The sequence below is a fragment of the Hyperolius riggenbachi genome, chromosome 3 (genome assembly GCF_040937935.1).
Source record: "Hyperolius riggenbachi isolate aHypRig1 chromosome 3, aHypRig1.pri, whole genome shotgun sequence".
Taxonomy (NCBI): domain Eukaryota; kingdom Metazoa; phylum Chordata; class Amphibia; order Anura; family Hyperoliidae; genus Hyperolius; species Hyperolius riggenbachi.
The window spans coordinates 335,059,223-335,084,416 of NC_090648.1; the positions used below are offsets into that span (position 1 = coordinate 335,059,223).

Sequence of the window (25,194 nt, forward strand, 5' to 3'; positions counted from 1 at the left end):
CAGTAATAAGACCATTGGGTTTTTAATAGTCTTAAATTAAAAACAAAAAAACAACCCACAGCTGTACTAACTGTGACATTAGACTTCTTGTTCATGTGTTTTGTTATAGGTTTTGTTAATACGTTCACTTTAACCAACCCTACGATAAAGAATCATTAATGATATTGTTAGTAATAAACAAAATATTTTTTTCTTGATATTTCAAATGCCCCTTGACTTTTGTACAGTCATTTAGTATGAAATTAACCTGCCAAACATTGCCACCTTAATGACTAGAACTATTTCATACTGTTGTGACCAGAGCACATTTTGCCATTTCGAAACATTAGGATTCAATTACTAATAGTTTTTTAAATGATTTGTATATGAAGATAAAGGTTACTCCCTTTTTGGAGAGAAGACAGTGCTTTAATTAACTACACATTATAATAATGACTATTTTAATTTATGCTAATTTTTTTAAGGAAAAATAGAAAAAAAGTATTTATTAGCTGAGCTGCACACACAACTCTAACTCACATTGGGGTAGACATGATTATGAGGGTAATGCAATACCGTACATTTTATCCATTACTTTCTACTCATCATGTGTGGATCTGTATAATTAACAAGCTGACACATCATTGCATTCCAGCAGATTTAAGAAGGCAACATTCTGTTTTGCATAACATTTTTCGTAAGAGGGCTATATGGGGTCCGTCCATTCTCCCGCAGGCTTCTCCATTCAAATCTCCCGCTGTCCTCCCAAAGACGAGCAACTCTGTACTGCGCACATGTGAGTGCATGAGTATGGAGTGAGCCCGTCTTCAGGAGGACTCATGCTTCTGAAAACTTCTGAAGCGGAAGAGATTGGTCGGAGACTGTTAACGGGGAAATGCTCCTGGGTGTAGAACCATCTTTGAGAAGCTTGCTCTTTTTTGTAGCAAATATCATCACAAAGATAGGGTGTGATCCCATTTAAATGATGTGATTTTATAAAAATCCCTTAAAGCATTGCATTAGCAAGAGCTTTTTAAATCACTAGTGCTTAGAAAAGGCTGCTAGTGGGTTCGAGCCCTTAAAGATCCATGGAACTGTAGCCAATGTTCCTGACACATGGGAGGAAACTTGACCATAGAATGTACAGAAGCATAGTAAGAATAGTAGAAAAGCACCAAGAGAAGCCAGAAAGATTTTAGAGGATCCTGACTTTACTCTAGATCTTTTTATGTATTTATGGCAGAGGCTCACTGTGGTTTTTGGCCTAGACAAGTGTTTCTTAAACATGACCTCATGTCCTAACAGTGCACATTTTAGAGATATCCACACAGCCGAGACACTAATTACCCCATCTGTCAGTCTTGGAAGTTACCTGCAAACATGCACCATTGGATAGACTTGTGAACTGGTTTGGAAAACAGTAACCTAGGCCTGTCATCATATAGCCTTGCTAAAATACTCATATTTAAATACAACAGCATGAAAGTATAGTCTAGAGTCAAAGTGTGGTCTAGGATCCAAAAATAGAAGCAGTTACAACACGCCACACTCTGGAACCTTATTTACAACAGAAATAAACATATCAAGGGGATACATTTACTTGCCAAGCATGGCATATTTAATAGACTTTTGTAGTGTGCTTTTAGATTCTTAGTTGAATAGATGCCGAGTTTTAACATCAGTGGCATTTATAGAACAATGATCACCTAAGAAGTCACACTTTTTATTAACAGAGGATTTTTTCCTTTTTCTCAGCAGTATTTTATCTGCCTTATGTCTTGTTAGGCTTTTAAATTGTTCCAGATTCTGTAACCCCATGAGGGCAGCCATCCAACTTATCCATCAAAGGCCAATGACATGTCAGTTTTTTTTTTTTTTCATTTTTGCACATCCACAATTAATTCTTAATTAAGTTTTGGGTTTTATCAAACCTCTCAAGCTTAGAGTCATCCAGGCTCATTCCTCAGCATGGTCCCAGAACCATAGCTTAATTAATCATAAGACCTGATATGCGTTTCAGAGCTTTTTAAAAAGCAGATCAAGTTTTATAAAAATATCACAGCGAGAGAATCTTAAATCAGGGCTAGATATTGAACGTCTATATCTGTCTTTCTATTAATTTCTTTAAAAATCAAATTAATATATTCATAGGTCAATTTCATTTACACTTGATGCTTCAGTATTGAGAAACCTAGAAGAAAATTCATTTGTTTAATTTTCGGAAAATGAATTGTATGGAGGCATCAGTTTTATATACTATTTTTTTTCTTCCACTTGATCAAGGTAGGTGCCCTTATGGGTTCACTAAAGGTGCCCTAGAGAAGATACAGGCAGTCCATTCCAGTTATTTTCTGCCAAGAAAACCAGATGAACAGAAGCAACCAGAGTTATGTCAATATGGCATCCAGTGATGTGCTTTCAAGTAATTCCGAGTTGCTGATTAAACAGTTGACACCACAGGATACTGTTGGCCGCATTCCATTACTCACTACCATGCTTCCTCTTTCAAGCCGGAAGGAGGAAGCGTGGTAGTGAGTCGTGGGAACGTGGCCAACAGTTTGCCTTTGATGCAGAATGGAGCACAGATGATCCCGAAGACTTCTGGGTAAGTTAACCTGTCATTAGCATTTCAATTCCGAGTAGCTTGCTACTCAGAATTTCTTGAAAGTCTATCACTGATGGCATCCAAGGATGACTCCCTCGGGTCTGATGAAGCCCAAAAAGCAACTGGGAAGGAGCAGAAGACAAGTACAAGTAGAGGAAAAGGATGCTGATGGATTAAACCCTGAGGACATCTAAACATTGAGGTTCTCCGAAGAACAGTGTGATGCTACAAAAGACAATATACAGGTAGTCCCCGGCTTATGAACACCTGACTTACAAATGACCCGCCGATACGAATGCCCGCCGACTTGCTGTGATGACGTCACACAGCCGGGGACTACCACTTGTGCCCCCTTTTCTAAAGCTTTTCTGCTTTAGGGGGGCACGAGAGGCACAATAGAGACACAAGGAGACACAGAGGGGGGCAGAGATGACACAGAGGGGGAAACTAGGAGCACAGGGGACAGAGAAGGCACAGCGTTCCAACTTAAGAACGGATTCAGGTTAAGAACGAACCTACAGTCCCTATCTCATTTGTTAATCGGGGACTACCTGTACTATTGGAACCTGGAATGTAAGATCTATGAATCAAGGAAAGTTGGATGTGATCAAAGATAAAATGGCAAGGCTAAAAGTTGACATCCTAGAAATTAGTGAACTAAGATCGACTGGCGCGGGTCATTTCATATCTGATAAAGGTCAGGTTATTTAAAGACAGAATGGAGTAGCCATTATCATAAATAAAATGGAATCAACATCGGTCCTTAGTTACAATTCAAAAAATTACAGAATGTCACTTAGATTGCAAGGCAAGCCATTCAACATCACAAGATTCAAGTTTTTTGCTCCAACAACTGAAGCAGGACAGAGGCTTATAGAATTTGGTCAAGGCAACACATTGGTTATTGCAAATACCTTATTTCACCAGCTCAAGAGAAGACTTTACACATGGACATGATCAAATGGTCAATATCACAACCAGACCGACTACATACTTTGCTGGAGGAGATGGGTGAGTTAAATACAAATAGCCAAAACAAGGCTGGGAGCTGATTGTGGCTCAGATCATCAGCTTCTGATGGCAAAGTGTAGAATTAAACTCAACAGGAAAAGCAGAAAAAGCCTGTAGACCGACAACATATGATCATATCGAAATATGACTTCACAATAGAGGTGACAAATAGATTTAGAGGATTAGATCTGGTAGAGAAAATGCCTGAGGAACTATGGACAGATGTAAGTGATATTATCCAAGAGGTTGAAATAAATAAGATCCCAAAATGAAGAAAGCTTAAATGATACATCCAGGGTTAAAAACAAAACAAAACAAGATCTACTTACCTAGGGCTTCCTCCAACCCCTGGCAGCCTATCTGTCCCTCGCTGCAGCTCCGCTCTCAGCCAGTGTCGCAGCTTGCGATCGTGCTCACCTGTTCAGAATGCTCTAGGCTACTCGCAAGGTCAGCATCAGCAATGGAGGGGACCCAGGGACACTGGCTGAGAGCGGAGTTGCAGCGAGGGACAGATAGGCTGCCAGGGGTTGGAGGAAGCCCCAGGTAAGTAGATCTTGTTTTGTTTTTAACCCTGGATGTATCCTTTAAGCTTTCTTCATTTTGGTATGTGCAGAACGAGACTGCGAGTGGTGCGACTGCAAGCAACGTGGCCGTACGCTTGCTCAGGTGCAGGAGATGCCGACCTTGGGGGGGGGGGGATCCAATTCTATGCAAAAAACTGAATATCCTTGTTCATAGAAGGCCACCAGCCCTTTTAAGATTAGAAGCAAATTTGTGTGGAAGAATGGGCCAAAATCCCACCCGAACAATGCATGTGAGTAGTTAGTTTATATAAGAGGTATCTTGAAGCTGCCATTACAAACAAAGGCTTTTCTATGAATTATTAATTTGATTTTAACAAACATGTTTAATACTTATTCCCTGTGGCATTCCACTGTACAATACATAACATGTAGACTTCACTTCACTTATTTGTTACCAACATCTGGTGTAAATTGTCAATAGCCCTAGTAGAATTATATTTATTGAAAAAAAGATTAACATGTTCAATAATCATTCTCTTTGTAAACACGTAGATAGATAGATAGATAGATAGATAGATAGTACCTTCAGGGATTCCAAAAACTTCATGTCTCCCAGCATCTTCTTAGAAGCAGGCCAGTAGTCATCAACAATCTTTCCATTTGGATCTGCTTTTTTATCAGGCTTTATCGCCTTTAAATAGACAGTCATTAATTAATTCAGGAGCAAATAAAAAAAAATAAGTATGGTTAAAATTATGAGGATCACTCCCAGGAGAGGGGAAAAAGGACAGCGCTCCACAGCAATATAATTATCAATAAAACATTTTTAGCACCAATGTCACCAGTTATATATTGGGGATCCGCAGACTTCAACCGAGCACACACACTCTTCAACAGATTCAGTCCACCAAACGAAGTTGCGATCACAATCCTGCCCTCCCAATAGGAGCCTAGGATTTCCCTGTAATAGAAGCAGGAATAGTGCAATATTGCCTTTTGAAAAGCACCACGTGAGTCACTGCAATGATCTGTGCAAATAAGCACCTCCACCAGAGGTATAGGGAAACAAGGGGGGTCTGAATACCCCCTCTGTGAGTCTCACTCACCAGATTCCTTCTTGGGTTTTATGCAAACAAGCCCTCCTTCCTAGGCACCAACAACAGCAATAACCACCTTCACACACCAGATAGAAGATCATACAAGCGCTTTCTATGTGTGCCAGCACCGCCGCGGTCGGATCTCTGCTGCACGGTGGCGTGCAGCAGAGATCCGACCGCGGCGGTGCTGGCACACATAGAAAGCGCTTGTATGATCTTCTATCTGGTGTGTGAAGGTGGTTATTGCTGTTGTTGGTGCCTAGGAAGGAGGGCTTGTTTGCATAAAACCCAAGAAGGAATCTGGTGAGTGAGACTCACAGAGGGGGTATTCAGACCCCCCTTGTTTCCCTATACCTCTGGTGGAGGTGCTTATTTGCACAGATCATTGCAGTGACTCACGTGGTGCTTTTCAAAAGGCAATATTGCACTATTCCTGCTTCTATTACAGGGAAATCCTAGGCTCCTATTGGGAGGGCAGGATTGTGATCGCAACTTCGTTTGGTGGACTGAATGGTTAAAATTATGTTTTGTTTTCTGCAGTCACGGCTGTGCTCATTAGAAGTGAAGAACTTCAAATATCCCAGTTTCACCCCAAAAATACCTTCATAACTTTAGCAGGTACAAGACTTCTGCTGGTTTTAAAACATCATCTGAAATGTCACATTGCATTGTATCACTTACAGTTCAGGGTACCTTATAGTCTTCCATACTTTGAATGATTTACATTACTCTCTGTACCTTAGAGTGGATAACAATCATTTAAAAAAATAAGCTATTTTTCCTACTAGTATGACCAATCAAGTGAAATTCAACATGCACTATAGTTTAGCCTGTACAATTTGCAAGAACAGGATATGAACAAAAAGGACATATAAACATATCAATGTTTCTGATTGATTCCCAGCTCATTCAGTTACTCTGAATCTGAGGGACAACTTATTCAATAAAATTTCATTCAGTTTTTGGTTTTGGGCAGTTTATCAATCAGACATGTTGGAAATCTCTGTCCGAGGAAGTTGGGGCCTAAAAGATGGGGATGAATGCATGGGCGTCCGCAGAAAATTTTCCAAGGGGGGGCGGGGGCAAAAAGTGGGGAGCAAAGAGCGGGGGTATATGTCCCAGTATATGTAGCCAGGGGGATATGTCCCAGTATATGTAGGCAGGGTATATGTCCCCAGAAAAAGTAGCCAGGGGGATATATCCCAGTATATGTAGGCAGGGGTATATGTCCCAGTATATGTAGGCAGGGGTATATGTCCCAGTATATGTAGGCAGGGGGTATTTGTCCCAGTATATGTAGCCAGGGGGATATGTCCCAGTATATGTATCCAGGGGGATATGTCCCAGTATATGTAGGCAGGGGTATATGTCCCAGTATATGTAGGCAGGGGGTATATGTCCCAGTATATGTAGCCAGGGGGATATGTCCCAGTATATGTAGGCAGGGGCATATGTCCCAGTATAGGTAGGCAGGGGTATATGTCCCAGTATATGTAGGCAGGGGTATATGTTCCAATATATGTAGCCAGGGGGATATGTCCCAGTATATGTAGGCAGGGGGTATATGTCCCAGTATATGTAGGCAGGGGGTATATGTCCCAGTATATGTAGCCAGGGGGATATGTCCCAGTATATGTAGCCAGGGGGATATGTCCCAGTATATGTAGGCAGGGGTATATGTCCCAGTATATGTAGGCAGGGGGGTATATGTACCAGTATATGTCCACAAAACCTGTCCAACCTACACTTCCAATCTTACTCAGAGGTACACACCTAGCTGCTCACTCCGCTCTTCCAATGAACTTCGCCTAACCGCCCCCCGCATCACCCAGTCCCATGCACGCCTCCAGGACTTCTCAAGAGCTGTTCCAACACTATGGAACTCCCTACCTCCACCCATTAGGGCAGCCCCCTTCTTCAACATCTTCAAGAAAGCCCTCAAAACTCACCTTTTCACTCTGGCCTACTACCCCTCACAAGTGCTCGAAACCTACAGCTGAACTCTTGTCCCCTACCATTCGTGTCCTTACCTCTTCCTCTAGATTGTAAGCCTTTGGGCAGGGTCCTCCTCCTTATGTGTCCTACCTGATCTTGCACCTCCATTACAGTGAACCCATGCTATGCATCTGAGTGAACCTAACTTGCCTTATCTCCATGCTCCATCCAGTGACTGACTAAGCATTACCTGGTACTTATACTATGGTGTGTGATCTGTTTTTCTTGTATTCCTGTATTGTCATATTGCTGTATGTCACCCCTAAATATTGTCTGTAACCTAAATGAATGTTCAGCGCTGCGTAATATGTTGGCGCTTTTTAAATACAATAAATAAATAAATAATATGTAGGCAGGGGGTATATGTCCCAGTATATGTAGCCAGGGGGATATGTCCCAGTATATGTAGGCAGGGGTATATGTCCCCAGAAAAAGTAGCCAGGGGGATATGTCCCAGTATATGTAGGCAGGGGTATATGTCCCAGTATATGTAGGCAGGGGTATATGTCCCAGTATATGTAGGCAGGGGTATATGTCCCAGTATATGTAGGCAGGGGGTATATGTCCCAGTATATGTAGGCAGGGGGTATATGTCCCAGTATATGTAGGCAGGGGGTATATGTCCCAGTATATGTAGCCAGGGGGATATGTCCCAGTATATGTAGCCAGGGGGATATGTCCCAGTATATGTAGCCAGGGGGAAATGTCCCAGTATATGTAGCCAGGGGGAAATGTCCCAGTATATGTAGCCAGGGGGATATGTCCCAGTATATGTAGCCAGGGGGATATGTCCCAGTATATGTAGCCAGGGGTATATGTCCCCAGAAAAAGTGGCCATGTGTGCCCCAGCAGGAGGGGAGCAGCGCAAAGAAGAGGGAGAGCTATGGGCACTCACCTTAGGGGGCTCTCCCTCCCTCTCTCGCTCTCCCCTCCGGAGTCCGGAATGAAGTGTGCAGCGGCTGGGCAGCGGGCGGAACTTACCTCCTCTCGTCGCACGCGCCGGATGGATTAGCCGCTACTCTGGTCTGATCCAGACCAGAGTGCGGCACCAGAACTTCCGGCGCAGGAGCGAGACGAGGTAAGTTCCGCCCGCTGCCCAGCCGCTGCACACTTCATTCCGGAGGGGACAGCGAGGGAAAGAGAGACCCCTAAGGTGAGGGAAGGGGGGGGTAGGAAGACGTCCGCCCTTCCCCACTGTGCCCATAGCTCTCTCTCTTCTCTGCGCTGCTCCCCTCCTTCTGGCTGCACGGGCACGTGGCCAGGGGGGGGCAGCGGGCGGCCAGGCTCGGGCAGATGCCCGGTTTTGCTGTATGTGCGGACGCCCATGGATGAATGGTTCACAGCATTTGACTGCATTGACGCTCCATAGATTTCTGCTGGGAGCTTATAACATGAACTTTACTGTGTAAGGTAGGAATTGAACACTACCTGATCGAGTTCCATTTGGACAGGGATTTGACTGCTTGGCAATGCATAGCACGCCATAATCAACTCATAGAGTGGTGTGAAAAACTATTTGCCCCCTTCCTGATTTCTTATTCTTTTGCATGTTTGTCACACTTAAATGTTTCTGCTCATCAAAAACCGTTAACTATTAGTCAAAGATAACATAATTGAACACAAAATGCAGTTTTAAATGATGGTTTTTATTATTTAGTGAGGAAAAAAAAAACAAATCTACATGGCCCTGTGTGAAAAAGTGATTGCCCCCCTTGTTAAAAAATAACTTAACTGTGGTTTATCACACCTGAGTTCAATTTCTGTAGTCACCCCCAGGCCTGATTACTGCCACACCTGTTTCAATCAAGAAATCACTTAAATAGGAGCTATCTGACACAGAGAAGTAGACCAAAAACACCTCAAAAGCTAGACATCATGCCAAGATCCAAAGAAATTCAGGAACAAATGAGAACAAAAGTACTGTAATTGAGATCTATCAGTCTGGTAAAGGTTATAAAGCCATTTCTAAAGCTTTGGGACTCCAGCAAACCACAGTGAGAGCCATTATCCACAAATGGCAAAAACATGGAACAGTGATGAACCTTCCCAGGAGTAGCCGGCCGACCAAAATTACCCCAAGAGCGCAGAGAAAACTCATCCGAGAGGCCACAAAAGACCCCAGGACAACATCGAAAGTACTGCAGGTCTCACTTGCCTCAATTAGGGTCAGTGTTCACGACTCCACCATAAGAAAGAGACTGGGCAAAAACGGCCTGCATGGCAGATATCCAAGGCACAAACCACTTTTAAGCAAAAAGAACATTAAGGCTCATCTCAATTTTGCTAAAAAACATCTCAGTGATTGCCAATACTATTGGGAAAATACCTTGTGGACCAACGAGACAAAAGTTGAACTTATTGGAAGGTGCGTGTCCCGTTACATCTGGCGTAGAAGTAACACAGCATTTCAGCAAAAGAACATCCAACAGTAAAATATGGTGGTGGTAGTGTGATGGTCTGGGGTTGTTTTGCTGCTTCAGGACCTGGAAGGCTTGCTGTGATAGATGGAACCATGAATTCTACTGTCTACCAAAAAATCCTGAAGGAGAATGTCCGGCCATCTGTTCATCAACTCAAGCTGAAGCGATCTTGGGTGCTGCAGCAGGACAATGACCCAAAACACACCAGCAAATCCACCTCTGAATGGCTGAAGAAAAACAAAATGAAGACTTTGGAGTGGCCTAGTCAAAGTCCTGAGCTGAATCCTATTGAGATGTTGTGGCATGACCTTAAAAAGGCGGTTCATGCTAGAAAACCCTCAAATAAAGCTGAATTGCAACAATTCTGCAAAGATGAGTGGGCAAAAATTCCTCCAGAGCGCTGTAAAAGACTCGTTGCAAGTTATCGCAAACGCTTGATTGCAGTTATTGCTGCTAAGGGTGGCCCAACCAGTTATTAGGTTCAGGGGGCAATTTCTTTTTCACACAGGGCCATGTAGGTTTGGAGTTTTTTTTTTCTCACTAAATAAAAACCATCTTTTAAAACTGCATTTTGTGTTCAATTATGTTATCTTTGACTACTACCGTAGTTAACGTTTTTTGATGAGCAAAAACATTTAAGTGTGACAAACATGCAAAAGAATAAGAAATCAGTAAGGGGGCAAATAGTTTTTCACACCACTGTATGTGGCCAGCTTAACTAGACCAGGTATTATTTTCTGATGTTTGAAAAACAGATGAATTGTGGACAGGTACACAATTTATGTAACTGTAAGACAAGGCAAACAAATTCAAGTTATGGCAGTTACTTATTTCAAAATTTAAAGGTGGCCACACACAATACAATAAAATGATCCGATTTTACTGCAATTCGATGATTGGATCTCTCGAAAAAATCGAAAGCTTTTTTTTTTTTTCATTCAAATGAAAAATCTGATCGGATTTCCTTTTTTTTTTTTCCGATCCGGAATGCTGGAAATTTTTCTTCAATTTTCCTAAAGCTTGTATGGTGTGTGTTAGATTGTCAGTTAGATTGTCAATTTATTAATATACACACCGTAGCATTTTTCTCAGAGTTTCCAATCATTTTTATCGTAATTGAGCAAAAACTGAATATATGTGCATGGTACATTGGCCAGATTTCTGAAATGTTACAATCAGTAAGAAAAATTCATTGCAATTCTTGAATTGAACAGATATTTTAAAAATTGTATGTTGTGTGGCCACCTTAAGACATATCCGAAATAACTGAACATTTGTAGCTTATTTAAAGGCATATTTGAGATGTTCTGGCCAGGGATCATTGGTCCCTTAGTTCACCCAATGGGAAGACTATAAGAGGAGGGCCTTACATTTTCTCTACCCAAACAAACATTTTAAATGTTCATACCTTTAAAATGCAAATAGCTGCCAAGGTGAGACGTACTCCAGAGGGTGGGTTTTGCATGGTTTTCAGCAGGGTAATATCACTGGCTTTAAGAGTATCCAGTGCTGCAATGGCAGCATTAAGTGCAGGTATTGCAACACTTAGCTTCTGTTCACATTCATCCTGTAAAAAATCCAAACATCTCTGTTTTATCATCGACAGTGAGTGGTTATTACCAATGTACAAAAATAATGTTCAAATGGCATTTTAAAGAGAAAACCTATTGTTCAATTGCTTATTGGTTATAGTTCTCCTACTTTCCTTTAGTGTAAAGTAATGTAATCTGGTACAAAAGCATCACCCCATTCATTTAACAGCACAGTTAGTGCAGGCAGGAGTCATATTCATGTCATATTTGAGTCTGGGCAGAGTCCTCAAGTTCAGGGAGAGCGACAATGTGAGGGAAGAGGTTCTCTTAGGGCTCATGCATTCTTTAATTGCAAGTTGCCCTTTTTCAGAGTGTGTGTAGGTGTTGCTCAAAACTCCTTGACTAGTCGTAAGGGATCAGATATGATGATAAACCCCACCCAATTACAATTGTTGTTCCCTGCCGTCTTCCTCTCTTTCTTCTTTATAGGAAAGAACATGCTGCTCAGATGAGATAAATAAATTCTCCTAACTTCCCTGTGACAGATTTCTGGCAGGGCAAGATCTGCAATGAATGTTGCATTTCACTTGGGATGCATTGCGGTCTATGTATGGGGCATATTGCATCCTTATAGACTGCTGAAGAAGCTCCATAGAAGGTCTCACTAGACACTCTATGAAATGGCACACAAGCCTTGCTCTACCTGTGACCCAGAAGTGAGACCTCCATGCCAGCCTCCATGTCAATGATGGAGCTTACAGGTGCATACGTAAAGTAAAAAAAAAAAATCAGTAATTTCACTTGAATATTTTAATTATATTATGTAGCTAATAGAATTAAGCAATGTAATCACTGTTATCTGCATTATCTATGTAATGAATCAACATGCTTTGAGCACACAATCCTTTTGTTTCTCAGTTTAAAAAAGTGTTATTACCAGTGCTTTTTTCTCTTTTTTTTCCCACAAGACACAGGTGGACTCAAAGCTGCAGCCACTAGGATGCACTCTATAGGCAGTATTAGTGTCAGGGAGTCTTGCCCAGGTCTCCTTACTGAATAGGTGCTGGCTTACTGAACCGGAAGAACCAAGATTTGGAGGCAGAGCTACAGCGCTAAGCTCTGTCTCTATCAGGAAGTGCTCCCCACATTTTGCCCCAGGGATTTGGGGGGTTTAAATACAGCGTTCTACCGTGGGAATTCGGCGTTTCACTTATGCTCATATTGCTAAAGATAAATGAATAGTAAAAAGTAGAATTTAGGATGCCTTCAGACTCTCTTTAACCTTTTCGGGACCGGCCACCTACCCCCCCTTAAGGACCAGGCATTTTTGGCGGGAAGGGGGTGCACGCGTTTGGGGGGGTCAGGCGGCCGGATCCCGTGTGTGGCTGCCGGGCATTGTGTCCCCCCTTGGTGGCCTGGGCCCCCCCTTCTGCCAGCAGCCTTCACTTACCTTCCAGGCTCCAGCGATGAGCCGCACGGGACCCTCTTCTCCGGCCGGCATCTCCGCTTCATCTGACGAGCAGTTCCGGGTCGCGGCTTGATGACGTCATCAAGCCGGGACCCGGCGCTGACGTCAGATGAAGCGGAGATGCCGGCCAGAGCGGAGGGGGGCGCCGATCGTCGCTGGAACGGCAGGGAGGTGAGTGGATCCTCTTCTTTCCCCCCCTGCCGCCGCAGCTGTCAAACAGATCACTACGATCCGACGGCGATCGTAGTGATCGTGTGATCAGCAGCCATACGCGATGGCTGCTGATCACTCGGGGGAGATGTCGGCTGTCATATGACAGCTTGATCTCCCCCTCCGGGTGCGCACGATTGCGTCGGGAGCGGAAATTTCGGGCCGGCGTAGATCCTACGCCGCATCAGGCTAGAACAGCCACAAGTGCGGCGTAGGATCTCATGCACATGGTCCCGAAAAGGTTAAGCTACATGATTTGGTTGTCACATTCATTTGGCTTTACAAAAATGAAAAAAGAAATGAAAACAATTAGTAAACACAGTATCTGGACTTTCATTAGGGCCAGTTCACACACTGAACACAAATCGCAATTACGATTTTGCATTACGATTTTGCAGTGATTTGATTCTCATTTAACAGAACGAGAATCACAACGCAATCGCCCCCCAAAGCACTGTATGAAGTGTGTTTGCGATTTTGAGAATGATCCCAATGGAGATACATTAGCAGCAGTGCTTTGCTGATCACCGGCAATCAGCAAAGCACTCAAATGTGTACCAGCCCTTACACTTGTCTGTTTAAAATATAACTGTTGATTCACATGCACTGATCCAATACAGGGTCACTTTAGCAGTAGAGTTAAAATTTAAAGTAATGTGAGGAGACGGTTTTTTAAACTTTTTAAACAAACATCCCCGTAAGGGAGGTTTGTTAATTGTGCAGGCTTTTGTGGGACGCAGCAGGCATTTACTTACCTACAGGGGGCTGCTCTGTAGCTCCCCCCCCCCGCATTCATATGGAAGCCTCCATCTTCTGCTCCCCCTTGCTCACAGTTTTTCCATATGTCCTCTTACATACAATGCATGCTGGGGACATGGGATGCATTTATGGAGATGTAGTTCCCATTAATATGGTTACATAATGCTTTTGAGCTGTCGTTGTGGAGAAAACTACTGAGGGCTTCCTGGACTTCCAGAAGATCTAACCAGTCAATACTTACACAAATAAGGTCAGAGTGTTCACTAGAAGGGTTGATACTACTATTAAGACTCAATACATTAGTCACATATTGCGAAGACCTGATTATTTGGAGAACTCCTTGATGCTTGGAAAAAGTGAGGGCAAAAGAAGAAAAGGGTGGCAGAGGCTAAGATGGATAGACTGCATATGTGAAGCTATGAGCATGCCAATGCAACAGCTGAAAGAAGCAACGATTGACAGACATGTGGCTTGCAAAAGTACATATGGTCATGAAGAGTCAACGAATGAGGCGGAGGAGGGGAAGCCATTCCTCAGAAACAGTCTAGCTACTCATGTAGCAAGGTGAAATTTTATGGTCAATCCAAACAGAGTATTGTTATTATAGCTACAAAATTGTTCAGTCTGAACAAAAAATGCAGCTTTCTACATAGAAGCATTATCATTATTTTTGTTTTTATATTGTATTTACAGTACTTTAGTAGAATTCAATATATATTGACCATGTAACATGTATGAATAGTGGTTATATAGCAGAAATAAGATTAGCATCTCCACTTTCAACATAATTGGGCAGTAATATGATTGTTAACCCTCTGGGCGATACAATTATATCGCCTAGGAGGTGGCGCAGCACTATTTTTCAATTTTTTTTATTTTTTAAATCATGTAGCGAGCCCAGGGCTCGCTACATGATAGCCGCAGCGCAGCGGCATCCCCCCACCCACTCCGATCACCTTCGGCGATCAGAGTAAGCAGGAAATCCCGTTGAGATCGGGATTTCCTGCTGGGCTTCCCCGGTCGCCATGGCGACGGGGCGGGATGACGTCACCGACGTCATGGACGTCGTGACGTCAGAGGGAGTCCCGATCCACCCCTCAGCGCTGCCTGGCACTGATTGGCCAGGCTGCGCAAGGGGTCGGTAGGGGGAGGGGCTGCACGGCACGGCGAGCGGCGGCGGAGCGGCGGCGAGCGGAAGTTACACGCAGCTTGCAAAGTGCTAGTTGCGTGTAACAAAAAAAAAATTATGCAAATCTGCCCACCAGGGCCTGAGAAATCCTCCTGCGCGATATACCCCGAGCTCAGCTCGGGATTATCGCCCAGGAGGTTAAGCAAATGCAACAGCAGAAATATTATATATAATGCATTCTACATTTTTGCTTTTTCACTGAAAGCTTGGTCTACATTCCTATTTACAACACCAACATTCACACAAGTTTCTTGACTTCTGTAGGTACAAGCATAAAGTTTCTGATTATCTGAACCTGCATTTGTTTAGTGCTCACTAACCTATGGTGTAGGTGTCAAGTGCTATGCTCATAGCAACAAAGGACACCGGAAGCCCTGTTAGTAATGCCTTTGACTTTAACGGTATTTCACTTAAACATTCAATTTTTTGTGACAATTCATTCGCAGCAGAATTTCTGCATGTCAGGAAAGTCTGTCTTTACTGATAAAAGTCACTTTGTACAAGAAAATGGTTCCTTTGGGCTCTGTCCCAATGCTTGCTCAGGGATTTACAGGTTGCTTGTACGGCAGGTCTTCTCATTTCTCAAAGCCTGAGGTGAATGTCCATTTTACAGTGAGAAGATGAGAGAATGAAAAGTGACTACACTGTAAATGCCATATAGTGGAAAGGAGACATAGGGTATTAAATGCATAACATGAAAGTGGCCCATTTGACAGGATTCATATTGAAAACAGTAAATAGTGTCTCTGGTGTGCCGTGCCATTGCAGGAAATTGTAGGGAATTTGGCTCAGCAAAAGAGCAAGAGAAACATGAACCTAATATGAGTAACTATAATTCACAGAAACAACTTCTCTGATCAGCTTATTGCCTCTGAGCATTGCTAGACCCCACATAATATTAAAGAGATACCCTGGTGTGTATGCGTAAATGTCAAATGATTTAAAGTGCAAATCAATGAACAGTCTCCACCTATAGGAATTATGCATATGGATGCAAGCTATTTACTATGTATAAAACTTTTACTATATATCGTCTCTGGTACACTTTAAAGAGTGCTGAAAAGTTATTTTAAGCAGAACAGGAAAAATGATATCCTAGATGATAACTTAGGTTAAAGTGAATTGCATATGGACCCTTTTCTGTTTTTCACATTCGTCAGCTGTGGGTAGCCAAATAGCAATGTTACTTGGCTAACCAAAACTAATGAAGGTACCCTGTCTATAGGCTGCAATGCATGGAATACTTCACATGAATGTATAAAGCAATTATGTGGGACATCTTCATTTACTCTTTACAGTTAGGCTATATAGGTAATGTGGAGGATATAATATGATAATAAAAATAATGAAAATGCTAACAAGCAGAGAAGGCAATAATCTTTCTATATGGAGAATGGTTCATATAGCAGGGTATAGGTCTATTCTAAACTGTAAATGTAAAAGCCTCCATGACGGAACACAATCCCTGTACGTCAGTGGCATAGGGATCACCATAGCAGTCATAGCGGCTGCTAAGGGGGCCCATAGCCAAGGGGGGTACCAGTGACCATGACTGGCAGTGATAATGGGATCCCTTTAGTGAGCCCCCTGAGGTGCAGAGTAATGCAAGCAAAGCAAAGAAAATAAGTTATCTGTACTGGGGGTTACCTAATACTGGGGGCCCCTCTGCTACCTATACAGGAAGACTATTACTGGAAACCCCTCGGAGCTAGTCTACTTTAGGGGACCCACCGTAAATCCCCATAGAGAATTTAAACTGTGCTGAAAACGGAACGAATCTCCGCTTTCAGCTCTTTTAAACCCCCACAAGCCATATATCTATGGAAAGCTGAGAATCTGCTCTACCAAATGATGTTACTTTCGGTGAGTAAAAAGTGAAACTCACCGTGTACGAGCCGCCGATCGCGGCTCCGTCGGCCATCTTACATCTCTGCTGCTACTATTTTTCTCCCTCCTCATTGGAGGGATTGTTAGCTGGGGGCGTGCCAGAGAAAAAAAAAACGTGAAATGTAAACTTCTTCTGTTCGGTACAGTTTTAATTTCAGTCGGCCAAACTATTATTTTCTCAGCCCTGAAGGCCGGTAGAGGTGGTAACTTGTGAGTCTTCTAATCCTAGCAATGCCTAGCACTTATTCAGTCTTATTCAGAAGTTGCTGATATTTCCAGGGAGGGAAAGTACAGTCAGTAGCTACTTGTGGGTTTGAGCCTTGTCTGGGGAGAAGGGACAGCAGTTTCTGGCACGCCCCCCAGCTAACAATCCCTCCAATGAGGAGGGAGAAAAATAGGAGCAGTAGAGATGTAAGATGGCCGACGGAGCCGCGATCGCGGCCGTTCGGCGGCTCGTACACGGTGAGTTTCACTTTTTGCTCACCGAAAGTAACATCATTTGGTAGAGCAGATTCTCAGCTTTCCATAGATATATGGCTTGTGGGGGTTTAAAAGAGCTGAAAGCGGAGATTCGTTCTGTTTTCAGCCCAGCTCAGCTCAAATTCTCTTTGGGGATTTACGGTGGGTCCCCTAAAGTAGACTAGCTCCAACCCCTCTGGTTACTTATACTGGGGGGCTATTTCTTACTGGAGGACCCTCTGACTATCCATACTGGGGATCTACCAAATACTGGGGGTACTTTTGACTGCCTTTAGTTGGGAGTGCTTCTGGTTACCTATACTGGGGGGCCACCTAATACTGGGGGCCCCTCTAGCTCCTTATAATAGGGGTTATTTATTACTGGAGGCCCCTCTGACTATCCATACTGGGGATCTACCAAATACTGAGGGTACATTTGACTGATTTTATTTAGGGGCACCTCTGGTTACCTGTACTGGGGGGCTTCCTATTACTGTGGGTACATCTGGCTACTAATACTGGGCTGGCACCTCTGGCTACCTAAAACATGTGCGTCTGGGAAAGCACAAAGGTGCCTTATCACTTTTTGTGACAGGTCCCAACCAACATTTTTACTATGGGGTCCCATCGTTTCTAGCTATGCCCCTGCTGCACGTCGAATCTTTCGGGAAAATGTGACTATAGCTGTAAATAATGATGACTTTTCTCAGTTCCACAATGAGAGTACTAGCTTCAAGCATGCACAATGCAGTCTGAAAAGAATCCACCTGGTTCAGTGATTTACTCTTCTTATATTGAATATGAAATATATCAGATGTGTACTCAAAATTAACCAATCTTTAAACCACAGCTGCAACAATTAAAAGTTCACAGTTTTTAAATATGTTTTCACATGTTAATTATGCAGTTTTACAGCATCAAACAGACATGTCCTTTTTTTATAACATGCTACATTCTGGGTTGTTGCCAAGCACAATACACTTGACACCCAAAGGTCATTGCCTATGCCGCATCTGCAGAATAATTCTCTCTGTATGCAGGAGCTTCAGGACTGTACATCCTTGTGTTGTACTTAGTGCTTAAAAAAATCTTGGTTTCATTGTCTTCAGTCCTAAACATGTACAAAATGACTGTTATTTCATACCACTTCTCCAGGTGAGGAGTGATGGCAGAGAAGGTGCTCTCACATGCCACACATTCTGCCATATCAGGGGATAATATATCAGCTCATCCAACCTCCATAATAAGCTATGGTTGGGCAAGAGGTGCTGGGATACATCGGTACCCCACTTCCTGCTCGGAGGGTGAATAGAAATGCAGACAAGAGATGTAGCAATAGTGATGGTCAATGAGATGCAAAGAACTTTAAGTTATTGCAGGATTATGAACGTTTTGTATGCAAATTTATGCAGCTTGGAAATTAACCAATCAAATCCTGCTGAGGTAAAACTCGATTGGACTATTTTCAAGCTGCATACATTTGCATACAACATTTACATATTTCTGCATTAACTCAAAATGACTTGCATCTCATTGACCATCACTAGTAGCAAATAAGATAAAGCTTGTAATGCGTTTTTGTAGGACTCCCCTGAGGTCGGCTAGCTTGTACGTACACATCAGCTTCACTTTTGTTGTCTGCACATGCCTCAAATGTACCTTTAATTTGTTTAGATGAGTACATACAAGGCCATATTCAGAACTAATACTTCTCTGGTACACTTATGTATGATGGATTGCTGTCTTTTAAAGATACAGCATATGGCCTCCTTTTTTTCTGGTGGGAAGCATCTCAACATGACAAATAACAGTAATCTGCCTATAATATATTTTAGAGTGTAGATGTGAGTGGTCTCCCTGATGGTGAGGGCACTTGGGGGATGAACTGCACCCATTTGGGGTGTAGCTTGCTGGGGGGAGGGGTCCCAGGCAGTGAGAGTGCTTGGTACCCCACCTGTACTGCTCACCTCAGTTTTAAAACGTATAGTAACTTACAAGTAATGTAGGTCCTAAGTTGCAAAGCAGTGGTTAGGAGGGGGCATAGAGAATGGCTGAACATGCAACCCCTCCTGTCACATAATTGCATTATTATATGAAGCTGAAGTCAATTCCTTATGCTGGGAACACACGTTTCGTTTTTGTGGTAGAAGCGTTCCAATAGATGCCTTCAATTGACAAATTCCAGTATGTCTGATTCTCTGCACGATTGTTTTCCGCTCGATTTCTCACAGAAATGAATGGAAAAAAACATAAGAAAAACAAGCGGAAGATAAGAGAATCAAGCAGAATGGTAAATCAATCACATGGAAAATCTACCACAAAAAACGTATCGTATGTTCCCAGCATAAGACTGAGGAGATGGTTTCATCAGTTCAGCCCTTGCTAGATCTGTTACTGCAGATGTAGGTACACTTGCTGTATCTTCAGTTGTTAACAGGCTTATCCTGTGGATTATTTACCGTATTTTTCGGACTATAAGACGCACTTTTTCTCCCCCAAAAGTGGGGGGAGAAAGTGGGTGCGTCTTATAGTCCGAATACAAAATTTTCACTGGCGCTGTTCCCATTCTCCTTCCTCCTGTCCCCTCCGATGTGCTGTCCCCCACCTCCTCCTCCTTCGATATACCCTACATATCTATATGCTGCACGCCGCAAGTTATGGAAATATTGTATCCTAAACGTCAGCACAGCTTGGGAGTGCATCTGCGAATCAGGCGGGGGGTGCTGCCTCAGCCCGCCAATCATGGGCCTCCACAGCTAGCTCCTTCTCCTTACAGGACGCGCTAGTCCCGCGGGCGGGACCATTGGGGCCAATCACTGCACTTCCTCAGTAGCAGGGAGCTGTGGGCGGCCATGATTGGTTGGCTGAGGCAGCGCCCACCACCTGATTCGCAGATGTATTCCCAAGCTGTGCCACGCTCGTGTTCTGCCCGCCCATCACCGGCTTCTACATTGTTGTGACCTGCGGCTGTCCTCGTGTTCCGCCTGCCCTCTTTTCATTACCGGGCTCTTCAACGGTTTGACTTGCGGGCATGCTTGTCTTCTCCTCCGCCCTCTGCCCATCCCCGGCGTCTCAATTGGTTTGGTCCGCGACGATGCTCGGGTTCCGCCCACTCACTTCCCCTCACCGGCTTTCCCGTGGCGATGGTTTGGCTTGCGGGCATGCTTGTCTTCCCCCCGCCCTCTGCCATCACCGGCCTCTCCATTAGTTCTGCCCGCGGCGATGCTCGGGTTCCGCCCACTCTCATCCCATCACCGGCTTTCCCGTGGCATGCTTGTCTTCCCCCCCGCCCTCTGCCATCACCGGCCTCTCCATTGGTTCTGCCCGCGGCGATGCTCTGGTTCCGCCCACTCATCCCATCACCGGCTTTCCCGTGGCAACGCTCGTGCTTGTGGTCATCCTCTTCCTATGCCGCATGGAGTGATAGAGCTTGACCCACGCACACTTCACATCTTGACCTGAGAGCTGCTGTGCTTCCATGCACCAGGTAATCTTTGCCCCTTGGTGTGTCCGTTCTCATTTTTCTATGCATTTGTGAGGCAGGCATCTCTTTAAATGTGATGTGCAGGGATTACAGTTCATAGGATTTATGGCATTAGTGCACTTTTTACTGACACAGCTAATCATTTTGTGACTGCAGGGAAACTCCGCACATCAGCACTTTTTTGTACAGATTTATTGCACTGTAGCACTTTGTATTATCCCTAGGGATCTATGAACTGTGGCACTGGCATTGTATGTACTGTAGTTATAATTATCATTTCCACCTTGTTTTTATTGTAAATTGCATTTGCATTACTTTTTTGCTCATGAACCCTTGTACCTTGTCACCCAGCAGTGACTTAAGTTGGCCAGACACTGAACGATTTCTCCTGACAGAGGACACAGTATGACAAAGGGACACAGGAGACAGAGGACCCAGGGAGACAGAGGACTCAGGGGCACAGAGGAAACAAACACAGAACACAGGGGGATGGAGGACACAGGAGGAAACAGGAGCACAAAGGGAACAATAAATGGGCGGGAAGGTCCATAAGTCACTCCTGGAATATGGATGCACCAGGTTCAGTATACATCTTTTTTTCCATGTTTTTCTGTCCTCTAAACCTAGGTGCGTCTTATAGTCTGGAGCGTCTTATAGTCCGAAAAATACGGTACATAGCCACCATGCTTGCCTGGAAATGAGCACATGCTATTTTGATATATTTAATGTATGTATTGAATTAGGCAATAGCTCAGCTCAAAGGTCAGGTAAGCACAAATTTAAGTATGAAGTGAAGCTCTGGCAACTTCAGGGGTGGGTTGATTAACCATAAATTCAAAGCAGTAGTAAACAGGTAGGCAATGCTGACTCATGATTATTTGTTTGTCAGGGTTGAGTTTCCAATGCGCTTTGGCAAATACAGTGATCTGTAAAAAGATATGAGTGTTCCCAGTAAGGCATAGCATCATGGAGACATTGCCTATTGCCAGGCACTTTTTCCTGCTGATGTTTGCATATCACTATCAACCACTCCATGTTATGACCTCTGCCAGTGAGGTAGAAAGAGAATAAAACATTTTTATGTAAATCTACAAGCCCCTTGGCACATTGTTACATAGTTACATAGTTATTTGGGTTGAAAAAAGACATTGATCCATGGAGTTCAACCAGAGAACAAAGTACAACACTAGCCTGCTCCCTCACATATCCCTGTTGATCCAGAGGAAGGCAAAAAACCCTTACAAGGTATGGTCCAATTAGCCCCAAAAGGGAAAAAATCCTTCCCGACTCCAGATGGCAATCAGATAAAATCCCTGGATCAACATCAGTTGGCATGACCTAGTAATTATAGCCATGGATGTCTTTCAATGCATGGAAAACATTAAGCCCCCTTTAAATGCAGATATAGAATTTGCCATAGCTACTTCATGTGGCAATGCATTTCACATCTTAATACCTCTTACTGTAAATAACCCTTTCCTAAATAAGTGGCTAACCTCACAATACTTACTACCTTTTGCACTGGCTACTATCACTAAATAAAAACAAAAATAAAAAAAACAAAAATTTGCTTTCCTAAAACAGAAAGAATTTGCGATAATTCAGGTTGGAGTGAGCTCGAGATGTCTCCCAGGCACCACTGCTGAATATATGCAAATTAACCATTGTACCCTTAGAAGCTAAACACACCTCCAGAACCGCTGGAATGCAATGATGTGTCAGCTTGTTAAATTGTACAGAGCCATAATAATCCAACATGCATACAGACTGTTTCGGATTGTTTGATCCTCATCAGTGCATGGCATGGATTAATTTGGCTCTATGGAGTAGGGCTTGTAAACCGAGAGGTACAGACTAACCAGCAAGCTCATGGTGACCCAGAACTCATTGGAGTGTGTAAGGGACAACAATGGTCCTAAAAGCCCCCTTACTAAGATGTTAAGAAAAACAAAAATTTGCTTTCCTAAAACAGAAACACTAAACACTAAATAATGCCCTCTTTCAGTGGCGTAGCTAAGGAGCTATGGGCCCCAGTGCAAGTTTTACATGGGGCCCCCCAAGCACTCTATACATAACAAATGATGCGGCGCACCAAAAGCTGCAAAAGACAACCACAGTGTCAGAGATGCAAGAAGGGGATGGTAAACAGTTTGTTAATGATTACTACTATTTAAAGCATCTGTAGAAGTGATTATTACGAGTACAGGACCAATAGAGAGCTAATAGTGTGCTTGAGGGAAGGCTCCTCGGGGCCCCTCTGGCCCAAGGACCCCGATGCGGTGGCTACCTCTGCACCCCCTATTGCTACGCCACTGCCCTCTTTACAATGTTTTTCTCCAGTCTCCCTTGTAAAACTTAAGATATTCAGGAAAGATGAATATTTTAATTCTGTGGTCCTAAACCATATCTGCAGTCAGCGTATGTGTTTGTTTATATTACTCGGAATTCTTTCAGCAACCTGCATTTTACATAATACGCTCCTATAAATTAGCCGCCTCAGAGGTAATTTGATTGCAAATTACGTTACTTCCCTAGAAAATGTGTACAGTATTTTAACAATTAGTGATACTTTCGGAATAACAGCCAACATAAACTTGCTGTGATGTGTACATTATTTATGCATCCTTCCTATTTGACAACCATGCTGTTTATATAACAGTTTATGAGGACACCAATTTAGTTTAATCATTTAGCGATCAAAGGAATAAGTGTTAAAAATGCAGGGTGTGTAGGTCATAACTCCTGCTTTATAAGTGTTCCCATATTATCAGCCAGGATTATATGGGCAGCCACCATTACTAGGCTCTTATCAAGGCATTGCATTTCCTAAAAGTTATTTAAAGGTCATTACATCTGACAATAAACTGTGATTTAATGTGGTATATTTCTGTGTGCCAGCATGAACACAATCCACTCACGATGCTTAGAGAGCCAGAAATCTTTGTCAATTAGTGTCAGATTGTACCATATTTATGTTGTTGTTTTCTCATCTAAAATGAAAATGCAGCTTTCTATGGCAGCATTTTATTAACTTGGTAAAATATTTTGACAGCCACTATTGTATTGCATTAAGCCTGCCTGGCTAATGTGATGAAGTAGGAAATTGGAGGAAAATTAATTATGGGAAATTAAGAAAGTACATCATTTCATAAGCCGCTTGACGTGTAAAACCTTTATAGCCACCAGTGAATATGAACTTATTAATCTGTTGTATCATTCCTCACTTCTCTGTGATAGTATTTGCTACCTCCACTTGCCAGGGAAAGGAGATGGGCCGCAACTAAAACACACAATTTAAACTCGGTTTGAGCATGCATCTGTTGTTTTATTTTGCTTCATGCTGGCTTCTTGCTTACAGGCATCATTGTTCCGAGCTGCTGAGATAAAATAGGAGCAATGATGGTGAAACGCATCTCGCTTTGGTTATACTTTATGCTTATCGCAATAGGTGTCAGATGCAGTCTATGAGATAGTACAAGATTTAATGTCTCAACAGTACAGACGTACATAAAGAACATTTTAATACAGGGTGTTGTAAACGGAAAAACAAAATATTAAACAGGAAAGCACATTGGCCTAGATTTGCTAAGGTTTTCCTGGACTAGAAATCATTGAGGGACATACCGGTACAGTAAGTGATCAACAGGATCGTTTTTCTCATAAAGCAAGGTGAAACATTTGCATCAGGCGCAGAGATTACAGGGGCAGCATTTTTGTACTGTGGTTACACTAACAGCATGTAGTCAGTCAGAGTAGGAGGAGAAGCAAGAGGAGAGTGAGGAGAAGAGGCCATTAGGGAAAAGCAGCTTTTTGTGCTGTATGAGGAGTCTGACAGTGAGTGAGAAGGGGGAAAACAGGAGAGCAGCAGTTTTTCATTTGACTAACACAGCAGAAGGGAGGAGGAGGCAACTCTGTCCCGACTGAGGAGGAATGGGGTGGCTGAGTGGGAGCAGTTTGTGTGTCACAGACTCACAGCCAGCCAGTGTGCTATTGTGTTAAGCTGCAGCATGTCATGTGAGAACATTAAATGAAGCAGAGTAAATTGCCGGGTGCTGTGCGATCATTCCAAATCGGGGGAGGGGGGCGCATCCTCACAAGTTTGCCTCAGGCAGCAGAAAGTCTAGAACCAGCCCTTTGCAAGCACGATGAAAGTCTTCATTTATTGCTTTTTAATAAAGATGAGATAGCTCATTCGAGAACAATGGAGGCTAGCCAGCATTCACCAAAGTCTAGATATTTTATTTTTGCAATATCAGTGAAGTCACACTCTTTTCAGCATTAACCCAGCACATGGAACTCACAGAAAAAGGTAAAAAGGAAGTTATATGTAATATTTAATAGGCTTTGAGGAGACTCTATTTCACTAAACCTGGTATTAAACAAGTGAAATAAATACTAATTTCTAGCATAAAAATCCAATTGGTCTTTAAAGAAAACCAGTAATTAAAAAAGCCCTCTTGGGGATACTTACCTAAGGAGGGAGAAGCCTCTGGATCCTAACAAGGCTTCCCCCATCCTCCTCCGTCCCATGGTGGCAGCGCTAGAAGCCCCTGACCATCAGGCATGCTTTTCTGT

The 25,194-nt window shown here is 43.1% G+C and overlaps 1 protein-coding gene across 1 annotated transcript in view; it reads right to left on the minus strand.

The window, feature by feature from the left end:
* Positions 1–25,194, minus strand: part of LOC137562326 (dynein axonemal heavy chain 3-like) — a 1,996,682-nt gene that overhangs the window by 377,839 nt on the left and 1,593,649 nt on the right. Inside the window, exons 56-57 of the mRNA XM_068273663.1 lie at positions 11,040–11,198; positions 4,703–4,810 (exon numbers count right to left, since the gene is read on the minus strand). Of these exons, the coding sequence (XP_068129764.1) occupies positions 4,703–4,810; positions 11,040–11,198 (267 nt within the window). The remainder of the gene's footprint in view (positions 1–4,702; positions 4,811–11,039; positions 11,199–25,194) is intronic.